This window comes from Pimephales promelas, chromosome 3, assembly GCF_988280905.1.
Source record: "Pimephales promelas chromosome 3, fPimPro1.hap1.1, whole genome shotgun sequence".
Classification (NCBI taxonomy): Eukaryota; Metazoa; Chordata; class Actinopteri; order Cypriniformes; family Leuciscidae; genus Pimephales; species Pimephales promelas.
In genome coordinates, this window is record NC_142771.1 from 12,210,538 (window position 1) to 12,232,444 (window position 21,907).

Consider the following 21,907-nt stretch of genomic DNA (forward strand, 5'->3'; position numbering starts at 1 on the left):
ATTTGCCAGAATATATTCACCCCTCATACTATTCCAATGTAAAATCAGTGTTCGGATTCGCTTCCATGGTGCTGTCAAGTACGACTTCTGTGAGATAAACAAAATGCTACTGGTTATTTGAAAAAGGGGAGGAGCCTGCGATGTGTCCCACCTTAGCTTCATGTTTCAGTGGAAATTCAATGAACGCATCATACAACGCTGCGCGTTCCAAGGCACTTCAGAGGGCCTTTAGCTAAATAAACTGACCATTTTACACAATTAACAAACACAAGACTTTGAGTATAGAGGACTTCTATTTGTTTAACATAAATTAGGGTGACCAACAGTCCTGTTTTCACGTCCTGTCATGGCGTTTTTATAAAATGATGAAAATGTCCTGGTTTTCAAAAAACTGCTGGGAAAGATCAGATCTACAGCAAAAAAATAAATGAGCAAACAAGGAGGATGAGGAAGAAAAACAGGATAAAGAGGAAGAAAATAAACATATTTTGTTAGTTCGTTTTTGTAAGTTTGTGAGAGCTATTGGAGGTATTTCTTTTAGCTATATATTTATTTCTCTAATACAGGAGACATTATTTCCATCATTCATTATTTTTGAAACCTGTCTATGCCTATCTGAATTTGTGTCTTGTAATATAACAATTTTTGGTAACACTTTATTTTACGACCCGCAAACAACTGTGTAAGTACACTGAAATTACGGTACGTTTCTGTAATTATAATGTACCTCTGTGTAGGTGTAAGGGAACAATATGTTAAGTTTGGGGTAATAAAGGTGTAACAAACAGATATACAACCTGCAAATAACTTTGTTAGTACACTGAAATTACGGTGTACGTTTCTGTAATTTTAGTGTACTTCCGTTTAGTTATAAGGGAACAATATGTTAAGTTTGGGGTAATAAAGGGGTAACAAGCAGATATACAAGCAAATTATTTAATTAGTTAAAAAATAACAGGTACCTATGCTGTTAATATATTCCAGGCAAAAATTGTAAGTCTGTTTATAAAACATATCACATTTCTGGCAAAATATGTTCTTGTGCAATGTTACAGGGTAATTTTGACACATGTGGGTTAAAATTTTAAAAAAAAAACACACACACACACACACACACACACACACACACACACACACACACACACACATATATATATATATATATATACACTATGATAAAAATTACATTTATTGGCATTTCTTACTAGATTACTTAATGTTAAGTCAAAATAATTTGTTTTTGCTATGATTTTAATTTAGACCTTACCATGTGGTAATTAGTACTTGCCTTATCCCATTGAATTGCAATGACACTTAAATGTCATGGCAAATATACTGTGTAATTAAAAGTTTTTTTTTTTGTTTGTTTGTTTTTGATAACACTATTTGCACTATAATAATTACAGATAAAGGTACTGTTTCGTATTGCTCGTAGCGTTTGTTACCCCCTTGTTCTGTGTAGTTACAGGGTAAGTGTAACTCCTGCAGGCTGTAAATTAAAGTGGTGCTTGTTACCCCTTTATTACCGAAAACTTAACATATTGTTCCCTTATACCTACACGGAAGTACACTATAATTACAGAAACGTACAGCGTAATTTCAGTGTACTTACACAGTTGTTTGCGGGTCGTAAAATAAAGTGTTACCCAATTTTCTATCCATACAGAGGATGCAATATTAAATGTATTGAAATTAATAAGGCATCTTTGACTAAACTTCGAGTAGCCTATCAATTGAGTTTCTGTTTTCTGGGCCGAGTGTCCTGGTTATTGGTAATCAAAATATGGTCACCCTAACATGAATGATCTACCTGCTCAGGAACAATCCTGTTGTTATATGTACATCTGGACCTGTTTCTGCGATGACCTGGATCAAAAAGCATCTTCACATATGCTTGAACAGAGCACGTTTGCCATGCCTCGGCCGTTCAGCGCACCTCTTGCGCCACACAGTGATAACGTGTGTTTGTTTACCCAGTTCGTTTGAAGGGTGGACTGAGGTTAAGCAGCTAAGTGTGTCAATGTGTTAAAGCCTGAGCCGGTCTGGATTAACTCAGGGCATCTGCTACAGCTCAAACACATACTCATACACAAACACAAAGACAGAATTCACGGAACAGCCAGCTTTTACTTACCGGTAATTAACAGATTGTTCTTTCTAAAATTCTTGGTCTCAACATTTTCATGAAGAACAGACTGGAATGAACAAGCACTTTTGTAGGGCACTTTTTAACACTTGCAGAGTTAACCGATCAAAAGGTAAAAAGTAAAAACCTAATCGTGTCATGTCATAGAGATTAAATATGAATTAAAATTGTAAAATGTGAATGTAATGTGGTTAAAGGTTATTTAAGGGGACTGTAACTCATTCACTGATCTCACTGTAGCACAGAGTTAGATAGGTGCCCTTTCCCCTAGTTTTTCTGCCTGAACAGCGCTGTTGTTCTTGGGCCAATGACAGTCAACCGTGGCCACAGGGAAACATTCAAGTTTATCATAACACATGAACACGGAACATTTATATAAGTTTATTCATAATAGCGCTGGATAATATTGCTAACTTACAAAATGGCAACTATTATGTATTTACTATGGCATTACGTATACAAAAGGTAAATCTGTGTAAATAGCTTTAGTGAAATTCATGATGTAAATTGTTATAATCTTATAATCTTATTACCTTCAAGCCTTATAGTCACATTTAGCAGATTTTGTTCACCTTGGAACAACATTCTCAACAACCAAACTGATTTGGAGGAAGAAGTTTATAGTTTGTCAATTTTATGCTTAAACCAGGGTTAGATGCTTATTCTACAACATTCTTATTATATCATTTCCCTCTGATTTTAGGGACAGATTAGGTAAGATGTAGCGATAGGACTACATTTTTCAGAGCGTTGTTCCAGGGTCAACAAAATATGTTGATCCACAAACATGTTGGTCTTGGCAATATCACAATGACCTATATATTGCTTCATATAAGTATACTTTATGTATGCAGGCATGTACTATATATCCAACTTTTATTATATAGCTAGGCGATAATAAATTGGTGTCATTAGCAATTTACCATTAAAGTTACTTAAATTCTCACAAAAAACTATTATGATTTCAGAAGACTTGGAATAGAGTCATATGGAGCACTTTTATGTTCCTAGTGTTTTTGGCTCATTTACATTTAGTCATTTAGCAGATGCTTTTGACTACCAAACAAATCATCGTGAAGAGGCAATAACAACACAAAAAGTGCTTAAAACACAAAGTTCAAACATTGGTCAAGGGTGCCTTTCCAGTACAACTATGTAGTTCGCTGCTTCACTACCATAGTACGATTCATCGTTGGAGAAATCAACTAGTCATGACTGTTTCCCGAAACCCATTGTGGCAAAGTATCGTTCAACCACGTTGGTTTCGCATGTGGTAACTGCTTTTAATGAAACTGTTTGAGATCCAATTAACGCTAGATTTTTTTATATATATAAATTACAGACATGTCATCTGAGGACTATTTCTAATTATTCTCAGTTATTTAGCTTTATTACCAGACTCAATATTTGGCTTGTTCTTACATAGTAGAGCGAGTTCGCACATGCGCACTTCAAATCTTTAGGATTTATTACGTCCAAATGCGCTCCAATATAGAAACGATGCCTCTAACCACAGGTCGAGAGCTGTCGTTCAAACCACACAACTTTGCGATGCTGTTTGCGAATGCTCGTTGGAACGATGGTTTCGGTAAAACACTGACTCGTTGAACTATGCTGATATTGACGGAACTTGCGACCATAGTTGGCAAACGATGCTTTCGGGAAACGCACCCCAGAGTGTAAACCTGGGGTGCGTTTCCCGTACAACGACGTAATTCACTGTTTCACTACCATACGATGTATCGTTGGAAAAATCAACTAGCTAGTCACGACTGTTTCCCAAAACCCACTGTCGCAAAGTATCGTTCAACCACGTTGGTTTCGCACGTGGTGGAGTAATAACTATTTTAATGAAACTGTTTGAGATCCAATTAACGCTATTGTTTTATATAAATTACAGACATGTCATCGGAGGACTATTTCTAATTATTCTCAGTTGTTTTGCTTTATTACCAGACTCAATATTTGTCTCGATCTTGCATAGTAGAGCACGTTCGCACATGCGCACTCTTCAAATACGTTACTTCAAATCTTTTGAAAAAATAAAAGACATAAATTACATTTGTATATATTCTTGATAAAAGGCACTGGTTGTACTGAATGTCAGCTTGCTTATTTTGCTCAAGATAAGGATTTATTACGTCCAAATATCATGAAATATAGAAACGATGCCTCTCACCACAGGTCGAGAGCTGTCGTTCAAAGCACACAACTTTGCGATGCTGTTTGCGAATGTCGTTGGAGCGATTGTTTCGGGAAACCCCGACTCGTTGAACTATGCTGATAACGACGGAACTTGCGACCATAGTTGGCTAACGATGCTTTCGGTAAAGCACCCCAGAGTAGCATAAACCAGGCAAGTGAGGATTTAAAGATTTTTGGAGAATGTTAAGTGCTCACGGTTAAATGCTCTTGTAAAACCTACTTTTGACATTTACATTTATTCATTTAGCTGATGCTTTTATTCAAAGCGACTTATAATTACTATATATGTCAGAGGTCGCACGCCTCTGGAGCAACTAGGGGTTAAGTGTCTTGCTCAGCGACACATTGGTGTCTCACAGTGGATTCGAAACCCGGGTCTCTCACACCAAAGGCATGTGTCTTATTTTTTTAGAATTTATTTAACTTCAGTGTTTGAAATTATTTAATAGTTTGAAACTATTTAATTTCAGTGTTCTGGACATTCTACCAAACATCTATATGTCTGTTCTACAGAAGAAGAAGAAAGAAGAAGTAAAGTATAGAGGTTTGGAATTACATGAGCGTGAGACAATGACAATGTTCATTTTGGACTTAAAATTATTCAATCACAACTCAGCAATTTTTATGAGTGGGTGAAGGGATTTATAGATTCATGTTTGTCACCAAAATTGGCATTTTCATGGTGTTCTTTCTGATACGAATGCTAAATTGATTTCTGATATGGTGTTAAATTGTTTTAATGATGGCCTGAGTCAAGAGTTAGTCAGCTTGTTGCTATAATAAACAGTTTGGTCAAACTGGATGGATAAACAAAACAAAAATGCATTTCTTCATGAGTACATTGCCCAGATTAGGCCATGCCAAACACAAGCTACAATAAATTCTCATGTAAAAATCTGCCTCATTTAGTGTCAGTTGCGCCAGCAGATGGTCCTAAGTTGATCTGATCACTCTAATGCAGTGTGAAAACACTGGCTTCTCAAGAGCAAGAGGTTACACACCGCTTTAAGACAGGGCCATGCTATAATTAGCGGGGTTGTTTGTTTCAGCAAGACGAACATACTGCTGTTCCTCACGGCATGCAACACAAACATGCATGCTGTCAGTTTTGCTTTCCCTCCAGTTTTTCAGAGCTGTTGTGTAAGCACAAACTGTCTGAACAGTAGTGCGTGAGTGTGAGGGATATCAGGGTCAATAAGATTGAAGAAATAAAATTTGAAGGACAAAAATAAGATAAAAATGAGACCTATGTATATAGCAGATTCACTTACTACATTATGAGATAATTGGATTTACTGCATCATGTTGAATTGTAGCCTGTATCTTATTTTTTGTCACATTTTAGGTATTAGTTGTCTAACAAACCAGCTGTTACGAACTCAACTTGTCTGATTTTGCATGCATTCTTCAAGCTTCACATATTACATTGCTATCATATTAATAATAATATTGCATCACTTGCAATATTTCACAAAAAGTGTTTTCTTTCTCATTATCATGCTTTCATAAAGGTCTTTAAGTGTGAAATGTGCTATAGCCTTAATATATTTATTTATAAATAAACTTGCCTGCCATTATGGCCGAATTTCTGTATGCTTTATGCTGAAACCGGTTTTAAAAAAGAGAAAAGAATAAACCAAAATTTCTACTAGGCCAGTACCAGTGAAAGAAGCAGACTGTGAAATAGGCTATATGGCACTGGGTGTTTTTCACTTCTTGATATAGTAGTGTTACCCATTGCATAACAATGTGTTAAAGCAACGCACGCAGTTCTTGTCTTTACGGAGCAACTTTATTCAGTGTTTTATAGCTTTTTGTGGCATTAACCTCTTTTTGCCATCTTGAAAAAGAACAGCGGGGTCGCGCGTCACTGGTCTAAATATAGTTTCCGTACCTTTATTGAGGACAACAGTCGGTTTTCAGGACACGAGAGGAAAGTGAAAAGGGCGGGGGCGAGATTGAGCAATATTACTTAATGCTTTCGAAAAGATTATTCTGACGAAAACTGTAACGAGGGAGAGATTAGAGAGAAAAGGAGGGTCTGTGTGCGTACGGAGGGGGGCGGTCCGTTCATCTACTCACACACACATGTGGTTCAGTTGAGGTGATGGAGCGTCCTCGACTGAACCTCATCAAGCAAAGGCACAAATAGGGGCCGCGCGCGTTGCAGGCGGAACAGACTCGGAACGGTTGAACGGCGCGAACAGTGCGTTTGACTTTAACCGGCGACGAACGAAAGCAAACGTGTGTTTTCTTCTGAGGAGAACCAAGAACCAGATTCTCTGCGGATCTTGAGTCACTGGAAACGATTTCAACTGAAGACGTTTTGAACAGAATAAGCCACACGTCGATTTATAATGGTAAAAGCCGTTTTTGTAATTTTATAAAGTTTACATTTAATCTGTTTGAAGATCACCTACAGTTGCTGCAATTCATTAAAAGTTGTATGAGTTAGTTTTATTCCATTTTTATGTAGTCTAGATTAAGTCTACATTTTTAATATGGACAAATTATAGATTTTGGGAATGTTAGTTGGAAAATCCTGTTCTGTTTTTGGGACACATGATGATTAAATCATTACTGGTCCAAAGATGACTTGGTCCATCTAGACCAGTTAGAAACCGGTTAACCTGTTCAAAAGGAGCTACCAATTTAAGAAGGATTTTATTTTTATTTATTTTTCAGCATAGATGAGTAAGAATTTCGATAAAGGGAATGTTAACATTATGCACTTCTAGTGCGGGAGGCTTTGGATATAGTAAACTTAGCCTACATCTTTTTATTTGGATCTTTACAATGCACTTAATATACATTTAGCATTCTAAAATAGTTTATTTTAGCTAAATACATAAAATCCAAGTTATTGTGAACTTTTCACTTTTTTAACTTTATATCAGTCCAGTTTAGTCCACTGATTCAGGTTTTCTTAATTTGTTTATTTTTATAGAAGTTCTTAACATAATACTGTAGCTTTCTGTATATTAAACTATTTTGGTAACACTTTATTTTACAGTGTTCTTGTAACATGTTACATGTACTTACCATAGTAATAACAGTAAATTATGCATAATTACAATGCAACCCTCAACCTAATCCTACCCCTAACCCTATAGTAAGCACATGTTGTTCATTAATATTACTTATTTGGATACAGAATTTGACATCTTAAAATAAATTGTAACCCTATTATTTTTTTTTTCTGTACCAATGTAACAGAACACAGCTTGTTAAGTAAGTCAGGATTTCATAATGAAAGTGACTCACTGGGACAGGAAGAAGATAAGACTCACTCACGCACTAGCTGTTCTGCAAATAGGTCAACATAGGAATTCTTAGAGGCGGCACTACTGGTTTACATAAAGTAGCTGCTTACTGTTGTTAAAAATACTGCTTTATGTAAAGAAATTTGAGTGCGATGCCTAACGTGATGTGAGAATGTTTATTGGTTGCATCACTTTGAGAAAGATGGCTATATAACTGTACAGTTGTTAACCTGATATATTATGTGGTGTAGCTGTGCTTTGCCACTGGGAGGTAATGAAGTTACATAACATTGTGTTGTAACTGATCTTACGTAACTGTTCTTGTGTTCTTTCTGCCACCAGGTGGAGCCACTGCTGTGTCAATAACATCTGAAATTGACCTGATTGATTAAACCACACGCTCAGAGACACAACAGAGACTTGTTAACACTGCAATTGAGAAAAATAAATAGCTTTGAAATGTATGAAGAGTCATCTCAGGAGATGAGAGAGCAGAACGCTGGAGTTTTGAAGGCTGTTGAACCCTCCACCAGCACAGGGTTGATGGGGTTAAATGTGGCCTCTCCCAGCAGCACAATGTCTTTCACTGATGAAGCCGTGTCCATCCTGACGTCCAGCAGTTTGCTCGCACGCTCGCTTCTGGGCCGGACGTCGGCCCTCAAACGCGAAGATGCCGCTTCAGCCAGCGCCAACTCTGCGAGACGTAAGCGCGAGTTCATTCCTCATGAGAAGAAGGACGAGGGCTACTGGGACAAGCGCAAGAAAAACAACGAAGCCGCGAAGCGTTCTCGCGAGAAACGGCGCGTCAATGACATGGTGCTGGAAAACCGCGTGCTGGGTTTGCTTGAGGAGAACGCCAGGTTACGAGCAGAACTGCTCGCACTGAAATTTCGCTTCGGCCTCATTAAAGATCCCTCGAATGCTTCCATACTTCCGCTCACGACAGGAACCTGCGTCCCACATCCTTCAGCGCCGCATTACTACCTTCAACGTGGGGATGGTGGCGCTCACCATGCGGGTCCAATGTTGTCCAACGCTCAAAGCGGGCCACAATCTGGGCGAAGCATCAGAGATTCAAACAGTATGTCAGAAGATTCGGGTTTCTCCACGCCTAGTGGGTCCAGTGTCGGTAGTCCCGTCTTCTTTGAGGACAGACTGAGCGACCATGGAAAGTTGTCCCCGCATCAAGCAGATGAGCTCGGCTATGAGTCCCATCACTCTCCAACGGATGTTTTAACAATGGGACACGCGCCCATGTCATCCAACCGGATGGAGTCGATGGATAGTTTGAAGAGCCTTCCGCACAAGCTGAGGTTCAAGTCTCCGTGCGGGGGCGAATACGACAATCTTGGGGAACGGCAAAGTCCCGTGCTGCCCAGAGTTCACAGCCTTTCGGGTACAAGCGAAGGAGCGGCTTACTGGACACAGCAGGAGGGGGAAGACACCCGAAAAGTCACAGCACTGCCACAGCAGCACAGAAATTACAGCCACAACACGAACCCCAACGAATCGCAGTACCAGGTGGAAAACAGCATGCTCAAATCTCAGCTCAGCTCTCTCAGCGAGGAGGTGGCCCAACTCAAAAAGCTCTTTTCCGAGCAATTGCTCACCAAAACTAATTAAGACACTGGAAAAGTTTGAGCAAACTGGAACGTTGCAAACATTCTCAGTCGAAGTCATGAACAATGAACATCCGTTGATCAAAAACCGAAAGAAAGCGCCATGTGCATCACTACCTCTTCACACTCGGTCATAACCAAACGGACCTTGCATATCCAACTTATTTTGAGAGCTATTTTTCATGTATGTGTGAAATTTCTGATTCATTAGCCACTAGGTAAATAAATAGAAGGTTCATAAGTACAAAAAACAAGCAACGCAACTGTGAATGACAACGGAAACCTCGCACATTCAGGTTACAAATGGCCGCACCCGTTTTTACGTTAAAAATAAAGTGGATAATGATTTTTTTTCCTTCAACTCTCATTCAGGACCGTGCAAGAGCATTCCGGTGGCATCGGGACACGCCGGCTACAACACCTCACCTCAATTCGCTCAGTTCCTCCTTTTGCCTCAAACACTGTGATCTTGCTCAAAAACACCTCAGGCAGTAAAACAATGTCTGCACAAAGAACTGTACGTGTAAAATGAAGCACAGCTTCCTCCGTCGTAACGTCATTCCTTCATTATGTGCCAACACTACTTAATCACCTGTCAGTCGGTGAGACGTGATACGCCGTGAGCCGTGATGGTCTTCACACTGTAATGTTCCTCTTATACGGTGATTGCTGTGGGCTGATGAATGAAGTGTAAGAAACTTTTTGGTTTTGCAACACGTATCCTGATTGAAGCAGAACGGGAAACACCATGAAGAGACAATTAGTGGAATCAATTGTTTATTGTCATCGTCATCATGATCCAGTAGCAACTTAGCACTGAATGACTGCATCATTTCTATTTTTTTTTTCATACAGATCACTTATCTGCCGTTGTCCAGATGAGGATATTATCATTTGAACTACACTGTTACTTGTGTTTTGATGGTGAAATTTCTGTTGTCTTGTGAGTTCTTGTGTATTTGTATGGTAAATATACATTATATGTTTGTGTCAATAAATATTTGAACTGTACTCTTGTGCATCTGTTATTAAATATGATTAGCTTAATATATGAACTTCTACGTGGTCGATATATATATATATATATATATATACACACACATACATACACACACATGGCCTAAAAGAAAAGAAAAGAAAAGAAAAGGGTATCCCCCCCAAGTTGGTGTTTGGATGTAAATAGGCAAATGATTAGATCATTATTGCAGTGATTAATGTGTTTCTAGCATGTCATATATTTGGCAACAGTTCTTCCAACCCTTATTGATGGAGGGTGTAGCTTTTCATTTCTTAAACTTCCTTCATGTAGGAAGACACATCATGCCATATTCCCGGATGACAATGATTCATCAGGCTTAAATTGTGTAATAATGGTTTATAATGGTGTGTGTGATTTGTGAAAGCACTGTTATGTCCCTCAAGACATGGTCTTTTGAAACATCAAATTCTTCTCGATTATGAGAACTGTCTCTGAATAAGTCAAATTCCCAGAATCAGCCAGATGAACAGGTTTTGACATGCACACATAAGCAATACTCAAAGACTATCACCTCGGTTTGGTATTCACCAAGATTTAACAGTAATAAGCAAAGCCCTGGAGGCAATGACATCTTAGATGTCTCAATACACCAGCTCAGATGTTGTTCGTGAGAAAGTCTTTTAAACACATTCACAGTTCCTTATTCAATAAATATATATTGTACATGTGCTGTGGATTGAGATAAGTTCAAGATATTTCTTAAAAGATTGTTTGGTTAAATGACCTGTAAAAATTAAGCATGCACAACAATTAAAGGGGTATATATATATATATATATATATATATATATATAAATAAAATAAAGAATTCACTGCTTCCTGAATAAAAATGAAACAAATCGTATTTACAGCAAATCCAAAGCTACAAATATATTTGTCTATAATTCAATTATATATATTTTCTTCTGTAACTCTTATTTTTCAATATACAGTATATATTTTACAGATCTATAATAACGCATCACATATTTGTTGTTGCAACTTTAGCACAATCCACAAGAGGTCAGCAAATCATTTTGTATTTCCAGTCAGCGCTTACGCACTTACATGCAGGTATTAAACGAACTAAATGACACACGCAGATTTGTACAACATCACCACCTGATTCAAGGTCAAATTACACCTTGACATTTCCCTGTACTTCCTTTACTCTAAGAATAAACACCTGACACCAAATATACCCAAATCCCCTCAGCATAGAGCTCCTCTGAGACCTTTCTGGTGACGTAAGAAGATATAAATAGCTGTGAGAGTCTATTTAAGGAGCTGGACTGAGATAAAGCTTTTCTTGAGCTTCAGTGTTTATGAGCCTTCTTCACGTTCAAATATCCCTGCTTCCCAGTTAATTTCCCCTCCTGGACAGCCCTGTTCCACTAATCCACTGATCCCTGACTGGCTGATCTTCATCACTCTGCCAGTCAAAGGGAGGCTGGGCCTGGCGTTAGGGGGTAGCGTGACGGTTGCCATGGAAACCTCCTCCAGACCATGCTGGGAGGGGTGAGATTGGGGGATGAAGGCAGGAAGGTATGGGGGGGAGGGGACAGTGGGACAAGTTCAAGGTCATGGTTACAACACTATTGTTTTTGTGACCTCCATCAGTGAGAAAAAAAAAAAATCATGAGCATGAGGTGGATTCAGAGTTTTGGAAAAATGAGGCAACACTTTCCTGGCCAGTCCTAAAATAATAAAAGCTAAATAAATGTTTTTTTTTTGTTTTTTGTTTTTTTTAAATCATTATCATATTCCCCCCAAAAAAAAAAGAAAAAAAAAAGATTCTCATTTTAATATTCTCAGTATCTTAATGTTTCAAAAAAATCTGTAAAGTGGAAATTGTGGTAAAATAATTTGTTTTATTGCTAAAATGCTGTAATAAAGTAGTGAGAAATTAGCAATGGAAATAATATTTTACTTTATATACAATATTAAAAGGTCAGGCTGCATTACAGCAATTGTGGGTAATAATTTAGGGCAAAATTGTCCTTAAAAAATGTGACACAAAATATCTTTAAAAAAAATTCTAATGACCTTGTGGTAAAATTTGACCCAGACATTTCTTAACATGGTGTTAAATTATTTATCCTAAAAGAGGCTGTCTCTGGATTCACCCAGCTAAATAAAATCAGCTGTTCAGTTTTTGAGAAATTGGGTCAATGAAAATGCATATTCTTGTATTTGTTTAGTAACTACCTTCACACAATTATTAAAAATCACAATTATAAATGTGAAGGAGAGTGTTGTGCAATTTCCCGATTACATTTTTAACTTATTTAATAGTGGAAGTGGAAAGTTGCATGCAACCTTATTTAACAGCTACATGCTTTCTGGCCTATATGTTAATCGTATTAGGAATATCACACCGTCCTATATCCGAGAGTAGGTCGGGCGGACTGCCTGATCCCTCCCAGTTATGCACTCACAGGCTTTCGGATGGATGAGGGAGGAACGGAGGTGGGGGTAAACGAGAGAAACAAAACGTGACGAGGCACCCAAAGCGTCCTGTTATGCAACCGCTGACCTACTAACATACATTTCTAAACAGAAGCAGCTAGCGGCAGGATACTGGAGCAACTCGCCAACACAACACAAGAAGGAAGCAGAGCAAAAACACACGGGCTGCGGAATCCATGCGTTCAGGACGCGGCGTGTAGTGCGTGTGTGTGGACACCTCGCCTTTCCATTCAAGTCTTTGAGGCTGATACAAAGAGACTAATAATAACCACCTGGCCCCAAATATTTGGATACACACACAAAACCCACAAAAGGTACGTTTGCTTTACTACTTTAGATGCGCGCACGCTGTGTGTTTACAACTGCATGGCTGATGCTTCTGCGTGATCTTGCGGTAATTTTACGCGGCTATGGAATTAGATGACTGGAAATAATCAGAGAAATATATTTTTTAATGCAGCTCACACCCAGATGAATTCATTAGTTTATGTTTAGTGCGTTTACGCATGCTCGTTACAGATTGGGATGTTGCTCAGTGTGCGTGTTCGCAATGTTAAGGCGAGGCCAGGACCCCACTGTTGACAGGACATTTATAGCACTTGATGCCCAGAACACATTTTTAAATGTTGCCCATGCACGATCATTCACCGTGCACAAAAGTTTTGGGAATCATTGTTTATTTATGGTTAGTAATGATATTACCCTATTTTATGATTGGTCCGTTTATTAAAAAAAAATAAAATGAAAAGCAAACAGAAGCACTTTAAAGTTAGACATATGCTACAGTTAGTTAAACTGGGCGCACCGCTTATGACTTTAATCAAACGCCAACAAACATAATTGCATTAAGCTACATCGCTGGAAATAGCCTACATCAATGAATAATGAATAATGAATGAATAACGTTCGACAATGACATCTTAATGAAAGTGTTCAATCCAATTGGGTTAGGAGGTTAATGCGGCGGTTTGTGAGGAAAATCCCGGACACACTTCTCGCTGTCACGTGTAGCCGTGCTCGGTAAAGGTTAACGCGGGTGTTTACGTTAGAGGATTCAGACCTGTTAACTCTTTCCTGGTATTCAGAGTCAGACAGGAGCAAACCAGTTGGCAACCAAATGTAACTTTCTTGCATGTAAAATGTAAATGTCCATATAAAAGTCGGAAACATACAATGCTTGCACTAAACTCTCGTTTAATGTAGCCTATTGATTTTCTGCCGGTAAGCAAACGATAGCATAGCGTAACTTTTATTATTAAAAGGTTATTGTTGTATTGATCGTAGTCAGATCACCTAAAGCCCCCGCGTGGTATAGGCTATGTATAGCCTATAGGCTGTAATAGCCTACTATTGTTATTCTTCAGATAGTTCCCTGTACCTAGATGTAAACTGATTTACCGAGGTCCTTATCTTTGATTACATGTTTGTAAAGTAGGCTACAATTTACATGAGTAATATTAGGTTAAGTCACAATTATTTTTTCCCTGATGACACCCCGTCTATGCTTCTAGCACATATATATATATATATATATATATATATATATATAGGTAAGAAAATATGCAAGCATGCATGATCCGCCTAAAATGTGTGGATATGAGATTGCTTGACAGACATCTTGACTTTTTCTTCTGACATAATGCAGTCTTTGTGTAAAGAGTTACATAATGGAGAGAAATGGGAAGTCTAAATAAAATAACAAAAACACAGGGTCTTTAAAGCAACATCAGACGAACTGCTTTGTGTGCCAGCGCAGAATGTAGGTCATAAACCTGGAGAAAGCTACCCTCGTCTGCCATAACAAAGAACAAAGCTTCAGCCAGTTTACTGATCAGTGCAGCTAAATCTTGCATATTGGGTAATTGGGTATATATATAAAAAAAAAAAGTTAAAGAAAAAAAAAAAACACATTGGTAGTGCCAGTTCTCTGAGTGTTAAATTGTGCAAATAAATCTTTCAGATTGCTACACATAAAGGCATATTTGTTAAGTGCGGTGTCATTCTTGATTTACGGTGTTTGAGTGGGACCAAATTTATTGACCTCTTTAAGGCTAAGCTTTAAACACTCAATTGATTGATTTCTCAAGATTTCTTTTAGTGAAAGAGAAAGGAAGGTATAGGGAGGAGGCGTGCCGTTATTGTGCCGATGTGGCTAACAGGGAGAGGCGAATTACTGTTTAGTTTTGTGGGGCAAGAGAGCACATGTGACTGCTCAAACACATGGACTCGGTCAAAGCATTTAATTTTTTTCAATAGAGTATGATATGAGTGTGTTTACAGAAAGAGTTGGCCTGGAACTCCTCCTGCTTGTCCAAGGCCTGCCCTCCTCCTTACTGGAGAAGATAAAGACAAAAAAAGAGAGAGAGAGCTCTCATCCCACGTGCCGAATATTACATTCCGCCCCAGGGTCAATTACATGGCCACAATGAAATCCACCTCCCCGCCTTCACCCATTATTTCCATTACTGAAACGGCTGTAAAGCAACACATGAAACATTTGAGCTGAATTATAGTTTCCAGGCCTCGCCCAAGTTAAGTCTACAGTGGGCCAGACATGCTATTTCTTCCCCGATGAAAGCGCAAATATAACCCATGTCCTATATATAGGGCAAGAGTGAAAGTGAGTTTTATTGGCCCATTACAGTTTTAAGTTTATCTAATTGCACCTCATCCAGTGAAGTCAGTTATTAGAAATGTAATTAATTAATCATGTCACATGATAAATTATAGCAGTTTTGAATAACAGAGACAGATGTGTCATGTCAGAGTCTTTACGATGGTTTGATTGTTGGTGATGTAAGATTTCAATTATTAGTTGCATTGTTGATAATGCGAGGAGATACAAGGAGATTTTTAATGACTCGTGGGTGTGGTTGACTGGCTAAATAACTCATCCACTTACTATTTTTATTCTTCTTCTCAAGCTTAAAGGATGCACAGTAACATTTACATTTATAATTATTCAATTTCTATTTAATTTTTTTTTTTAATTACCATTTATTTTAGTTGGATCCGAAACATGCATGTAACAGTAATAGTGATCTGCTCATTGTAAGCCTGAAATAAGTATTGGCATTTCTGAATGATCTGAACTGATTCAGTGAGAGAATGAGTTGTCTGATTGATCCTAATCTATGAATCATCTGCTCAGTTCAGTCTGATTCAGCAGTCGATTTGACAGAACCAATAAAAAGAACTGAATCAAGTGATTCATTCACAAGTATGACGGTGTGTTTCATTGTATAACACAAACATAATAGGACAACTCTGAATAAATGTGTCAATATTAATACATTTGTTTACATTTGATTCAGTCTTTCTGTTTTCCCAGATAATTCGGAAATTGACACTTATCCCTGATGGAGTTTTTTCTTTTGTTAGAGTGTCTTGGAAAGCTCCTCTGTGTTTGTGTAGCTGGCATTCAATAAAATGTCTGCAATCATCCAAACACCTTTTTCCCTGTATTCTTTTTTTCTCATACAACTTCATTTAGTTTATCCTCAATCGATCCCTTGCCTTTCTACTTTTAGCAAACACTTCAATTACCTTTCTAACTTTATCTCTCTCATGATGCCTGTTGCACTCCTGACCTATATTTGAGCACAAGGAAAAGAGCCTTTTTGTTTCTCGCTACCTGCCCAGTTTCTAGGTCAGTGGGTCATTCAGGGAGGGAGTCTCTTTTAGCTTTGCGCCTTACCTAAATGACCATAACTGTACCCGTTTAACATAATATCATTAACAGTGTAATTTATTTACATTGTATTCATATCGTACAATAATTAGGGGAGAAAACCTCACAGTTTTGGCCATATTTATTATACATTACCAGAATAAACCAGAAAGTGTTGATCAGAAGTGGTTCAGTAATGTTCCCTCAGATGTCCGGGATGAGGAGACCATAACCCATAAAATATTCACTTTATATTTATTCTTGTATTATCAGAGAACATTGGCCTTAGAAATGGGTCTTGAGTTCAATTTTACTGGGATACTGGGACCAGATATTTGCACCCACGCCGAGCAAACTCAGGCACTTAGTTGAACAACAATATCCTGACACTGCAACAGGGAGTTGTGGCTCAGTTTAGGTCATGATAGGATTGCAGCAAATGTGGAATTACCCACTGGCTGCTGAGTTAATCACTGGAGACTTTGCGTTTCCATTAATGCTCACTTTTAAATGGATGAAACGGTTACCTCCCCTGGATCTGAACTCATGTTGGTGGAATGTTCCCTTGGCTCCCCATTTTTCCAGAAAGGCCTGACCTATATTGCAAAGCTCCCAATCCCCAGATCATAAAACCTGACTTGCCTTTTGCCTGACCTCGGTTTATCTCCCATTATAGTAATTATTGTTATGAGGTTTTCTTGGCTTCTTCTCATTTTTAGCTCAAGTGTGCTTCTTTCGGAAGTTCTCCTTGAAAGCCTTTTAGTACATGGTCATTAAAAGATTAAGTGGTAATGTTTTTGAATTTTGTTTCTGGGAATTATTGCACATTGGGGCACCAGGCTCCTCCGGCTGCGCAGCCAAGAGGAGATGTGTTGTAACATTTTATGTTAATGTTTCAAGAGCCAAAACCTCTCACACTGATTTCCTCTGAGAAGATGATGTAACAGGGGATAAGGTTTCAAAATGTTAAAACAAATCTTGTGTTCATTGCTAATGTTTACCATATGTGTAGTCATGTTTGCGGAACACATGGATGAAATTCTGGAATTCTTTTGATGGAATTCTGTACAAAGGGTGGTGCTTAACTAGGAAACTAATTTTAGGTCATTTTATTTAGCCGTTGGTCCTCCTTGACCAAAATAACCACTGATAGCATTCTTAGCCAGGGTCCCTTTGCATCACAAGAGTCCAATGTCTAGTCAGTGAGGAAAGGTCAAGGGTTGCAGACAGACAAATCAATACCAGGGTTAGTAGGTCAGACAGTGGTTACTGGGCAACAGAAAACATTCTGTGGTTGTCAAGGTTGAGTAGATGAAGCCAGAGAAAATGACAAAGGCACAGCTGAACATTCCTCTTCTAAATCTTCTGATTACCCAGCCATGCAGAGAAGTGTGGAGAGTTGAATTTAAAATAAAAAACTACAACAAATTAAAATATTTCTTTAAGTGCTTAAAGGCAAACTACGAATTGCTTCAGCTTTCGAGAATTAACAAATCTCTTTTATGTTTGCAGCCTTTCATCGAAAACCCAGCTGGAGGCTTTAGGAGCAGCAGCACCCCTCCCCAAGAGGCTGGCAAGCTGGGGCAGACCGAGTGACCTATATCCTCCAACACGCCCAAGGCACTGGGACACATCTCTGTGGCACGATTGAGCCCGGTTTCATAAAGGAACAAAAGTGAAAACAAAGAAAAAGGCGGTCAGAATCTTTTAAGCCGTTTTGGCCACCTTCTCTGTACTTTATTGGCTCTCATTTGGCTTTGACCAACATTGTGTGGCAAGAAAGTAAAAGCAGGAGACTCATAGTAAAGTGCATCTGTTCTTGCTCTTCTTGGCCAACCTGGACACTAGATCACCAAGGACTATTTGCGTGCAATTCAAATCAACAAAATCAATGAGGTTCAGCTTTTCAGAAGCTAAAACACCTCATAAAGTCTTTGCTGATCCAGCTACTTAGCTGAAGATTCTCCAATCAACTGTCAGGATATCCTACAGGGAATCTTGTAACCACCTTTCCCCCATCCCCGTTTCTTCATTAATTTCCATTATCGGTGGTGAAGCCGAGGATGGAAAGTTTGAACTTGCAAATCTCATCAAATTCCAGTTCGAGCAAAACCTTAGAGAGCACAGACAGCTTTTCAGACTATAGCGATCTTCTCCATTCACCTCAAAGCAACCCTCGCCGTGTTCTCAAACCAAAGTCAAACAACATGAGCTGTCGACGCAAGCGTGAATTTATCTCAGATGAGAAAAAGGATGCATCCTACTGGGAAAAGCGACGCAAGAACAACGAGGCAGCCAAGCGTTCCCGGGAGAAGCGGCGCTTTAATGACATGATCCTCGAGAACAGAGTTATGGCACTGAACGATGAGAATGTACGCCTAAAAACTGAACTTTTACAGCTTAAGCTCAGGTTTGGTCTGATAAGCACAGCCTCCTACGTGGAAAAGAGTCAGCAGATTGCTGGAGCAGTCAATGGAACTTCTGGCGGGAACTCATCATCATCATCCTCTTCTTCCAGTTGCTTCTACCCTAATGGTTACTCTAGTGTTTCTCAGATGATGATAAACTCTGATTCTTCTGAAACAGAGCAGTCTGTTCGAGGGGACGGGCATTTGAAATTGACCAAGTACTCCCCACGAGGTTCCCTCTCTGATATGTCTGATGGCTCCTCTCGGGACAGCCCAGAGCCAATGGCGTATGACATCAAGCAGGAAGGGATGGGTTTAGAGATGGACATTGTCAACAGCACCACCGCACAGTTCATGTTCAACATTCATTCTAGACTACCAGCAGTTCTTCAACCGCGGACTTTTGAGCAAGGTTATTCAGCTAACCAACAGAAGCAACAACGCCAGGAGACGGTTGAAAGTCCTGACGTCCCGCAATCTGCTCAAAGAAGTGTCATCTTATACCGTTCTAGCAGTGCCTCGTATCCTGTTGAAACTCAGGAAATGATTCCAAAAGAGGAGCAGAACCTCAGCCAGCTTACAGAGGAACCAACCGAAAAAACCTTGGCAGAGGTGTCTAGACGGCTAGAGAGGAAGACTTTGGACTCTCCTCATGACTACACAGAGGCCGCCGAAAGGCAAGCGCACATTGCTCAGCGACAAAGGGTTGATGCTGCCGCCCCAAATCTTCTGGTGAGACCCGAGGATGGAGATGAAACACAGATGTACCACTGTTCAAATAGCCCCAAGGAAAACGACGAGCCACCAGTGCTGACCTACGAAGGAAGCTTGAGACAAGAAGAGTATTATGAGGCTCACTCAGGAAAGGACACTTCCTCAAGTGACGGGGATCCCCGCACCTCTGATAAAGAGGGCTCCACAGATGATGAGTCTCCCTTTTCCTCTTGCTCTGATACAGGCAGCTACCACCCTCACATATTCATGACCCAGAGCTCCTTTTCACTGAGCCAGTGCAAGGATGGCCAAGCAGAAATCAAAGGCACTGCCCTACCCCACAAATTGAGACTCAAGCACAGAGCTCAGAGTGAGGGCACATCATCTCAAGACTCACCGACAACGCCACCTGCTAATTTCCAACTATTACCTCAGCACCCTTACCTGGCCTTGTCTCAATCTGGCGGTCAGTCGAATGCTGGGTTTTACAAGGAGGACACTTCAGTTGGAAGCATTGAATGTTGGAAGGAGGAATCCAGCTTGCGTAACAGTTGCAACAAGAGACTTGACTGAATGGGAAAACGTAGGACTTGGGTCTTGGTATAAACCCCCAAGAGACATTTTATAAACCCTTTGAGGTCCTACCTTCATCCTCTATCCTTCACCAATTCCCTGTTTGTATGGCTAGGAATAAGAGAAGTGGACATTGCCAGAACTACATCAGGACAGAAACTGATGCATTGTACCATAATGCATAGACTTACCTTTTGTTGGGTTGGTTTGGTTTGTTTGTTTAACTTCCTCTTAAGGTTACAGTGGCACTTTTATAAGAGAATTAAATAGGATGACAAGCTATTGATCGCACTTGCCCGTATTTCCTGTGCTGCACCATGATGTCAACATAAGAGTACATTCAATTCAATAGCAATATCTACAATTTGTGAGGCATTGTAACAGATTCTTCTATGTAAATAGGCAATTTCAAGTGCCCCTTAGTTTTTGGCCACAACAAAACAGAACATTTGCATCATTTTTAAACATATCAAACATCAGAAGATTCAGGGAACGTTCCCTTGACCAAAGAAACATGGCTTTAATTTCATACCTCTCTCTGCTCCATATACCTCTATCTGCTTTTCTAACTAGTGCTCCCATCTCTTTTCCCACATTCAACAGCCTAGCTACTGCTTTTTCAGGCACTTGTTTTGTATGTATAAAATGTTTTATAATTATTACATATGAATATATTTTGAGAAGAAAACAAAAATATTAGATTCTTGTCAAAAAAATACTGTACATTATCGGTGTGTTTGCAGTGCCACTTCATATAAACTCCTTTTTTTACTTTACCAATTTGCAAATAAATATTTTTTTGGAAACTCTCCATTTATAGGAAAATTACAAAATGCCCCAAAGCCTTTACAGATTCATTAGCAGGTTCATGTAATCGCCATGTAATAGATACTAAAATGTTTTTATTGCAGTTATAACTAATTGAAATGTCTAGTCTTGAAACACTGTTTATCGTAATATGTATTTTCCAGATGTTTAAAACTACCCTAAAAATTACATTTACCTCCTATTTTATGTAGCCTTTTTATTTATTGTTTTGCTAGTATATCCACTGATGTAAAACATGATTTTGCTTCATAACCTGTTATAGAGTGAACTTAAAGATAGATATGAAACTGTTTTTGTTCCGGACGTAATGCAAAATTTCTTTCTCTCTGGTTATGAAAGTGAATGATTTGCTGTAATTAGCATGGGGTTTACAGGAAAGCTCCACCCTGCTTACATCAGTATAAATGGATGATTACTAGCATAATGTCTCAGATCGTTCGCCATTGAGGCCCCCAGTTAAGCAATTAAGCTAGCTGATACTGCAGTTTTTCACTCTTTAACTGGTTTGCTGACTCACTCACTAGTCAGGCGCTGCCCTGCATATGCTTTCCTGCTAAAATGAGGTTTAATTAAAGTTGTTTAGTTTTTTGTTTTTCAGTCACAACTCCCCCTAAATATTTTTCAAAATAAATCTACCTGTCCTGTTAACTTATGGCACTTGTGTATAAATGTAAAATATATTTTTTTTCTCTCACAACACTGTATTGTGCTTTTTGAAATGTTTTTTGGGGCCAAGTGTTGTCCTTTTTATCACTAACTGCGTCTTTACTTCCTGTTTACTGTGATTTTGTAATTGCTCACCACAATGTCACGATATCCCTCTTCGTCCTTTCAGTATGTTTCAAACTGAGTGATGTTTGATGTTTTTTATTATTATTATTATTATTTCTTATGGTTTTATCAAAAAAGAAAGTGGAAGTAACGAGCAAGGCTTGTTTGCTGTTATTGAGTAGACCATGGCACTGCTTTGAAATAGATGCATATTGTAAAAACAC

The 21,907-nt window shown here is 38.9% G+C and overlaps 2 protein-coding genes across 2 annotated transcripts; both read left to right on the forward strand.

Annotated features, from left to right (window-relative positions):
- The first annotated feature begins 6,541 nt into the window (after positions 1-6,541).
- nfil3-6 (nuclear factor, interleukin 3 regulated, member 6) lies at positions 6,542-9,697 on the forward strand. The gene is made up of 2 exons (XM_039662762.2): positions 6,542-6,711; positions 7,957-9,697. The coding sequence occupies exon 2, from the start codon at positions 8,074-8,076 to the stop codon at positions 9,235-9,237; it is 1,164 nt and encodes a 387-aa protein (XP_039518696.2). The 5' UTR covers positions 6,542-6,711; positions 7,957-8,073; the 3' UTR covers positions 9,238-9,697.
- Positions 9,698-12,836: 3,139 nt separating this feature from the next.
- Positions 12,837-20,225, forward strand: nfil3-2 (nuclear factor, interleukin 3 regulated, member 2). Its single transcript, XM_039662745.2, has 2 exons — positions 12,837-13,033; positions 17,902-20,225. Exon 2 carries the CDS (start codon positions 18,453-18,455, stop codon positions 20,082-20,084), a length of 1,632 nt encoding a protein of 543 aa, XP_039518679.2. The 5' UTR covers positions 12,837-13,033; positions 17,902-18,452; the 3' UTR covers positions 20,085-20,225.
- The last annotated feature ends 1,682 nt before the right edge of the window (positions 20,226-21,907 follow it).

Bases quoted from the DNA above. Each gene is read 5' to 3' on its own strand.
- nfil3-6 (XM_039662762.2), top strand. From the start codon at position 8,074: ATGTATGAAGAGTCATCTCAGGAGATGAGAGAGCAGAACGCTGGAGTT.
- nfil3-2 (XM_039662745.2), top strand. From the start codon at position 18,453: ATGGAAAGTTTGAACTTGCAAATCTCATCAAATTCCAGTTCGAGCAAA.